The sequence below is a fragment of the Salvelinus fontinalis genome, chromosome 6 (assembly GCF_029448725.1).
Source record: "Salvelinus fontinalis isolate EN_2023a chromosome 6, ASM2944872v1, whole genome shotgun sequence".
In the NCBI taxonomy this organism is placed as follows: domain Eukaryota; kingdom Metazoa; phylum Chordata; class Actinopteri; order Salmoniformes; family Salmonidae; genus Salvelinus; species Salvelinus fontinalis.
In genome coordinates, this window is record NC_074670.1 from 22,235,103 (window position 1) to 22,243,909 (window position 8,807).

An 8,807-nucleotide genomic window follows, 5' to 3' on the forward strand; every position below is an offset into this window, starting at 1 on the left:
CTGAGACAGTTCAACTGTAATGGGTGGTATTATAACACCCAGTCAAATCACTCTGAGCTCATTTGCACATTCATAGTGAACGCAGTGTTTCCCATTCTGAACCACGGGTATCTCTCTCTCTCCCTTCTCGCTCTGTCTCTCTCTTTGTTTTATCAACCATTCGAGAGCTATAGTGGTGTTTACTATGTGCTCACGCTCAGTAAATTGTCTCTAATGGTGCAGAAGAGTGGCTTGACTGAAGCGGATTACTTACCAGTCAGTAAGCCTGGCTTGCTGTGCTAACTGTGTTGTGTGCAGACTGCTGGGTCGTATCTTGCTGGGTTTGACCACAGAGCCAGTGGTAATGGTAGTGGCGGTGGTGGTGGTAGCATTAGCGGTGGCGGTGGTAGTAGTAGTAGTGGTGGTTGGTGGTGGTAGTGGTGGTAGTGGTGGCGGTGGTAGTGGTAGTGGTGGTGGTGGTGGTGGTAGCGGTGGCAGTGGTAGTAGTAGTGGTGGTGGTGGTGGTAGTGGTGGTAGTAGTAGTGGTGGTGGTAGCGGTGGTAGTAGTAGTAGTGGTGGTGGTGGTGGTGGTGGTAGTGGTGGTGGTAGCGGTGGTAGTAGTAGTGGTGGTGGTGGTAGTGGTGGTAGTGGTGGCGGTGGTAGTGGTGGTGGTGGTAGCGGTGGCAGTGGCAGTGGTAGTAGTAGTGGTGGTGGTGGTGGTAGTGGTGGTAGTAGTAGTGGTGGTGGTAGCGGTGGTAGTAGTAGTGGTGGTGGTTGGTGGTGGTAGTGGTGGTAGTGGTAGCGGTGGTAGTAGTAGTGGTGGTGGTGGTGGTGGTAGCGGTGGCAGTGGTAGTAGTAGTGGTGGTGGTGGTGGTAGTGGTGGTAGTAGTAGTGGTGGTGGTAGCGGTGGTAGTAGTAGTAGTGGTGGTGGTGGTGGTGGTGGTAGTGGTGGTAGAAGTGGTAGTAGTAGTGGTGGTGGCAGTGGTAGTAATAGTGGTGGTGGTAGCGGTGATAGTAGTAGTGGTGGTGGTGGTGGTGGTGGCAGTGGTGGGTAATAGTGGTGGTGGTAGTGGTGGTGTTGGTAGCGTTAGCGGTGGTGGTGGTGGCAGTGGTAGTAATAGTGGTGGTAGTAGTAGTGGTGGTAGTGGTGGTGGTGGTGGTAGTAGTGGTGGTGGTAGCGGTGGCGGTGGTAGTAGTAGTGGTGGTAGTGGTGGTAGTAGTGGTGGTGGTAGCGGTGGCGGTGGTAGTAGTAGTGGTGGTGGTGGTGGTGGCGGTGGCAGTAGTAGTGGTAGTGGTGGCGGTGGTAGTGGTAGTGGTGGCGGTGGTAGTGGTAGTGGTAGTGGTAGTGGTGGCGGTGGTAGTAGTAGTGGTAGTGGTAGTGGTGGCGGTGGTAGTAGTAGTGGTAGTGGTAGTGGTGGCGGTGGTAGTAGTAGTGGTGGCGGTGGTAGTAGTAGTGGTAGTAGTAGTGGTGGCGGTGGTAGTAGTAGTAGTGGTAGTGGTAGTGGTGGCGGTGGTAGTAGTAGTGGTAGTGGTAGTGGTGGCGGTGGTAGTAGTAGTGGTGGTGTTAATATATACCTTTTCTTTACTTTGATCTCTTGCTTTCCTTTTAGTCCCTTTACTTCATTTACTGTGACAGTGTGTAATATCTACATTCTACACACTAGAACCATAAAGACAGAGACTTGGTTACAGAAACATTAGTGGTAGTAGTGGTAAGGCTGTGTCCCCTTTCAGCCCCTGGTCAAAATTAATGCTCTAGAAAGGGAATAGGGTGCCATTTAGGATGCAGACTATTGTTAGTGTTGGGTAGAGACACCTCTGTTTCTCCTCTGAAGCCAGTCAGACAGTCAGTCAGTCCTGAGTGGCAGGCTGCGGCTCCCTGAGCTAATTTCCGTCCTGAAGGCTGTGTGTCACCAGAACAAACACAGCACTGCACACACACACCGAGCCACACCTTACAGCGCTGCCTGACAGTGACAAGAGATCATAGGGGAAATCAACCAACACACCCGGCCTGGCCGGCAGAGGACAGAGAGAGATAGAGAGAAACTTATGTGAGTGTAATGTTTACTGTTCATTTTTATTGTTTATTTCTGTTTTGTATATTATCTACTTCACTTGCTTTGGCAATGTCAACATATGTTTCCCATGCCAATAAAGCCCCTTGAATTGAATTGAATTGAGAAAGAGCGATAGAGAGAGAGTGAAAGAGACAGAGAGATAGAGATAGAGGGAGAAAGAAAGAAAAGGCAGGACTTAGGTAGGAAGTGGAATTGTGTGTGTGTATCTACCAAAAATGAATTAAAGGTTGGCATAGTTCAGTTGTGATGTATTAGCGTGTTGATGATGCTGTGGCGAAGTGTCATGTTTCCGTGGCAATGATGAAGCTGTGTGGCCGGTGTCGTGGTGCGGGTTGCCACGGTGAGCGATGGTGTCTGTGGCTGTAATTAAGGTAGTGAGTGTTTCCCTACAGGGCTGAGGGGACAGCTAATTTCACTCTGCACCTCAGGGGGCAGCTGGACCGAGGGAAAGAGGGAACATGGAGGGGGGGGGGGGGGTCACCCTTTGTGTATGGCTGCGGTAAGGGGTTTGGCAGACACACATTCTCACAATCCAATCCCCCTCCCCTCTCTCCATGTTGTACTCTGCAGGTCATGGTACACTGCTGCCCTCTGCTGGGGTCTTACAAAGCTTTACATAGTAATCAATATTTTATACATTTGTTAGTTTTATGAATATTTTAACAATATTCTAACTTCAATCATCTCCAAACTGCACACAGAGACATACAAGTGGCATCCATGAGTTTGTCTGACTCTGGGTAAGTAGAAAAACAAACACAATCTTGAAATCTCACAGTGTCCCTTCAACCCCGGCTTTGTGAGTGAGGTGTGTTTCTGCTACTCTGTGTACACCTCGACAATTTGTGTGTGTTTGCTTCAGTGATCTCTGCTTGACACCCAAGGTCAACAAAAGGCTTCTCTCTAGCTCACACACACACACACATTTATCTCAACACAACATTGACCTTTACTTCTTGGACGTGATCTTGGTGTAAACACACTGTAGGAGAATAAGGGTTAGCAGGTTACCATATCTGTGACTGTGTGACTAATTGACCATGTTTACATACAGTGCCTTGCAAAAGTATTCATCCCCGTTGGTGTTTTTCCTATTTAGTTGCATTACAACCTGTAATATAAATTGATTTTTATTTGGATTTCATGTAATGGACATACACAAAACAGTCCAAATTGGTGAAGTGAAATGAAAAATAACTTCTTTAAAAAATGAAAAAGTGGTGCATTCATACAGTTGAAGTCAGAAGTTTACATACACCTTAGCCAAATACATTTAAACTCAGTTTCACAATTCCTGACATTTAATCCTAGTAAAAATTCCCTGTCTTAGGTCAGTTAGGATCACCACTTTATTTTAAGAATGTGAAATGTCAGGATAATGCTAGAGAGAATGATTTGTTTCAGCTTTTATTTCTTTCATCACATTCCCAGTGGGTCAGAAGTTTGCATACACTCAATTTGTATTTGGTAACATTGCCTTTAAATTGTTTAACTTGGGTCAAACGTTTCGGGTAGCATTCCACAAGCTTCCCACAAAAGGTTGGATGAATTTTGTCCCATTCCTCCTGACAGAGCTGGTTTGTAGGCCTCCCTCACACACGCTTTTTCAGTTCTGCCCACAAATGTTCTATATGATTGAGGTCAGGGTTTTGTGATGGCCACTCCAATACCTTGACTTTGTTTTCCTTAAGCCATTTTGCCACAACTTTGGAAGTATGCTTGGGGTCATTGTCCATTTGGAAGACCCATTTGCGACCAAGCTTTAACTTCCTGACTGATGTTGCTTCAATATATCCACATAATTGTCCTACCTCATGATGCCATCTATTTTGTGAAGTGCACCAGACCCTCCTGCAGCAAAGCACCCCCACAACATGATGCTACCACCCCCGTGCTTCACGGTTGGGATGGTGTTCTTCGGCTTGCAAGCCTCCCCCTTTTTCCTCCAAACATATTGATGGTCATTATGGCCAAACAGTTATATTTTTGTTTCATCAGACCAGAGGACATTTCTCCAAAATGTACGATCTTTGTACCCATGTGCAGTTGCAAACCATAGTCTGTTTTTTTATGGCAGATTTGGAGCAGTGGCTTCTTCCTTGCTGAGCGGCCTTTCAAGTTATGTCGATATAGGACTCGTTTTACTGTGGATATAGATACTTTTGTACCGGTTTTCTCCAGCATCTTCACAAGTTATTTTGCTGTTGTTCTGGGATTGATTTGCACTTTTCGCACCAAAGTACGTTCATCTCTAGGAGACAGAACGTGTCTCCTTCCTCAGCGGTATGATGGCTGCGTGGTCCCATGGTGTTTATACTTGCTTACTATTGTTTGTACAGATGAACGTGGTACCTTCAGGCGTTTGGAAATTGCTCCCAAGGATGAACCAGACTTGTGGAGGTCTACAATTTTTTTTCTGAGGTCTTGGCTGATTTCTTTAGATTTTCCCATGATGTCAAGCAAAGAGGCACTGAGTTTGAAGGTAGGCCTTGAAATACATCCACAGGTACACCTCCAATTGACTCAAATGATGTCAATTAGCCTATCAGAAGCTTCTAAAGCCATGACATAATTTTCTGGAATTTTCCAAGCTGTTTAAAGGCACAGTCAACTTAGTGTATGTAAACGTCTGACCCACTGGAATTGTGATACAGTGAATGATAAGTGAAATAATCTGTCAACAATTGTTGGGAAAATGACTTGTGTCATGCATAGAGTAGATGTCCTAACCGACTTGCTAAAAATAGACTTTGTTAACAAGAAATGTGCGGAGTGGTTAAAACGAGTTTTAATGACTCCAACCTAAGTGTATGTAAACTTCCGACTTCAACTGTATGTATTCACCCCCTTTGCTATGAATCCCCGAAATAAGATCTGGTGCAACCAATTACCTTCAGAAGTCACATAATTAGTTAAATAAAGTCCACCTGTGTGCAATCTAAGTGTCGCATGATCTGTCACATGATCTCAGTATATATACACCTGTTCTGAAAGGCCCCAGAGTCTGCAACACCACTAAGCAAGTGGCACCACCAAGCAAGTGGCACCATGAAGACCAAGGAGCTATCCAAACAGGTCAGGGACAAAGTTGTGAAGAAGTACAGATCAGGGTTGGGTTTCAAAAAAATATCAGAAACTTTGAACATCCCCGAAGCACCATTAAATCCATTATTAAAAAATGGAAAGAATATGGCACCACAACAAACCTGCCAAGAGAGGGCCGCCCACCAAAACTCACGGACCAGGCAAGGAGGTTATTAATCAGAGAGGCAGCAAAGAGACCAAAGATAACCCTGAAGGAGTTGTAAAGCTCTGCAGCGGAGATTGGAGTATCTGTCCATAGGACCACTTTAAGCTGTACACTCCACAGAGATGGGCTTTACGGAAGAGTGGCCAGAAAAAAATCCATTGCTTAAAGAAAAAATAGGCAAACATGTTTGGTGTACGCCAAAAGGCATATGGGAACTAGAAGCTCAAGCATTTCGCTACACTCGTATTAACATCTGCTAACCATGTGTATGTGACAAATACAATACAATTTGATTTGATTTGAGACTCCCCAAACATATGGAAGAAGATACTCTGGTCAAATGAGACTAAAATTGAGCTTTTTGGCCATCAAGGAAAATGCTATGTCTGGAGCAAACCCAACATCTCTCATCACCTCGAGAACCCAATCCCCCAATGTTTTTCATCGGCAGGGACTGGGAAACTGGTCAGAAGTGAAGGAATGATGGATGGCACTAAATACCAAAAAATAGAACACGAAAACAGTTCTGTCTGGTGCAGACACAAAACAGAAAACAACTGCCCACAAATACAGGTGGGAAAAGACAACCTAAGTATGGTTCTCAATCAGAGACAACAATAGACAGCTGCCTCTGATTGAGAACCACACCCGGCCAAACACACAGAAATACAAATCATAGAAAACGGAACATAGAATGCCCACCCAAATCCCACCCTGACCAAACCTTAAATAGAGACATAAAAAGCTCTCTAAGGTCAGGGCGTGACGCATATAAACATCATATCCTGTTTACAATAACACAGAAAAAGCTTGTGTACCGGTTATGAAAACATTGGATAAAATGCCTGGGATTTTAAATGTTTATATTGAACCTTTATTTAACTAGGCAAGTTAGTTAAGAACAAATTCCTATTTACAATGACGGCCTACCCCGGCCAAACCCGAATGATGCTGGGCCAATTATGCGCCGCCCTATGGGACTCCATATGTAGTGCTGACCAGAATAATGTCTTACATTGATAGAAGGATTTAGTAATCTAGTTAACACCGGTAATGTTGTCTGTTTCGTTTAGGGACTGGGGAGAAAACGGAATAACTCCAAAACTGTGAAAAGATTGGTCCTGTGCAAAATGTCCAAATGTCATCAGTGTGACCTGTTTTAAGGAAATGAAACGCTGAGAAAACGACAAAACACATTTCTAATTAGACTTGAGTGCATATTGTATGTGGTTGAGATAGTGACAGTAAGAAATACTTTTTCTCCACTCCTGTTCCTGAGATATATGTTGTATAATTTCTCTGAAAGAAATGCATAATTCTGCAGGAGATAATATTATATTTCACATATAAATCCGAAGAGGGTGGCCAGCAGAGATAGGTGGGATGGGCTGAGGGAAACTGAGGGTTGAGATGTGGAATTGGAGACAAGTGGGAGTGGAGTTGCTGGGCGGGGGATAGAATGACAGTCAAAGATACAAGTTTAAAAAAATAAAGTCAAAATAAAACACATCAAAAAGTACATTTGAATGACACTGAGGGGCAGTGTTGTTACAGTTAATGCTGGTTTGCCTGAGGCTGATGCCGTGCAGGTGTTTGTACACATGCAATATACACACACTCTCAAATGCACATATGTGCACATACATGGACACACACATGTAAATAGTGCCATATATGCAGTCAAACATATTCAGTTAGCCTCGCTGTTTTGATTTTTGCTGTCCTTGATGTCTTTTGTTTTTTGGGGTGGGGTGGCGAATGGAATTATTGTATTTATTTATAAATTTTCTCTTGTGGGGGGGTTGTGGGGGGGTCTTGGATGGTTGAGGGGCAGCTCTTGGGGAACTGTGGGGGGGGGGGGATCTTGGAGGGCTGGTGGGAGATCTGTCGATGTGCCCTTGAGCGTTGACCCTGGTTGACCCTGGTTGTTTCTGTGTGTCTCTCTGGATGGGAGGCTGTCAGATGACTAATGTGATGTAGTTGTTGAGCGGCTTCACTGCAAGTACATTGTATGTTTTAAATATTCAATAAACAAATATATTTAAAAAATGTAATTACTCTACATATGAGAGGTTATAGACCTACAGTCAGTGTCCAGATTTCAGTTACTATACCATTTAACCCATATGAAATCCAATTAGGAATATTCTGTTTATTCATAGATACAGGGATACTCATGAGCGGGATATCAAAGATACACGTAAACAGCTTATCACGAATAAGACCTCAAGCGGGATATAACCTACTACCCGGATACTGTGCGCATGTAAATGTGGTCATTGTTTAGGACCTTAGTGATTCAGAGGTTCCTCTTTGGTCATAGAAATGAAATGTTTTCTCTATGAGACGGTCTCATCTTTTCTTTTCTCTGTGGCCCAATTGTGTTGTTGAAATATCAATGTGTTGATATGGACACAGCGTGTGGTTGTCTGATGCATTTCTTCTCCATCTCTTATTCTCTCTCCTGCTGTCTCCCTCCTTCTTTCAGGTCCTAGGCACCCCCTGTGAGGATACCTGGCCGGGGGTCCACTCCCTGCCCCACTTCAAACCAGGTGAGGAGCACACGCACACACACACACACACACACACACACACACACACACACACACACACACACACACACACACACACACACACACACACACACACACACACACACACACACACACACACACACACACACACACACACACACACACACACATAAAATAGGTCCAACAGTCAGAACCAGACTTTGACTCCAGTTCTACTTTGTAAACCTTGGAGACATGCCTCTGTAGTTCACACAGTCCAGCCAGGCCTGTGAGCCAGCCGTACCATCGCTGTACCATCGCTGTGCCATCCCTGTGCCAGACTAGGGCTACTGCTGCTGCCCTCTGGGAGCTCATTAGAAACAGACTGGACGGTGCTCGCAGATTAGTGTTGGCATGCTGGAACACACAGAGAGATAGAGGGGGAATTAGAAGAGTGACAGAGAGAGGATGATGGAGGGAGAAGAAGAGGGACAGAGGGAGAGCAGGGGTACCATGATGTGAGTGGCCTGTCTAGCTGTATCTCCTGTGGCCAATTACAGAGGAACTGGGGTGTGAAACGCACACACACACACCTAATCGCATGTCCTGTGGCCATGGCTGTGGTTGGCCATAGTTCTATGTCGTCCTGCTGCCGTGGACAGCTGTGTGAGCAACACACACTGTTCTGTCCTGCTGCTCCTGTCATCCAGACAGACCTGGCTTCAGTGTACCAGATCAGTGTACGATCTCTGCATGACAATAGGTACACACACAATACACAATTTTATTATCAGCAATTGAGGCAGTTGCCTGCTCAGATGTCCAATGCAAGACCACCTCCCTCTCTTAATAAGTGTCTCTCCAAGCTACCTGTTTCCTCCATAAGGTGAACAATCTTTTGACTGAATCGCGGGATAGAGAAAATCTTTTATTTTCTTATTTTTGCTCTAAAGGGATGTCCAATGTCGCAATGATCTAATCTAA

General features: G+C 44.9%; 1 protein-coding gene across 2 annotated transcripts in view; it reads left to right on the forward strand.

Moving 5' to 3' along the window:
• LOC129857340 (cyclin-dependent kinase 14) overlaps nt 1–8,807 on the forward strand; it is a 227,456-nt gene that overhangs the window by 130,804 nt on the left and 87,845 nt on the right. For both annotated transcript variants that reach the window (XM_055925489.1, XM_055925490.1), the window contains one exon: nt 7,799–7,862. In XM_055925489.1, coding sequence (XP_055781464.1) covers nt 7,799–7,862 — 64 coding nt within the window. The remainder of the gene's footprint in view (nt 1–7,798; nt 7,863–8,807) is intronic.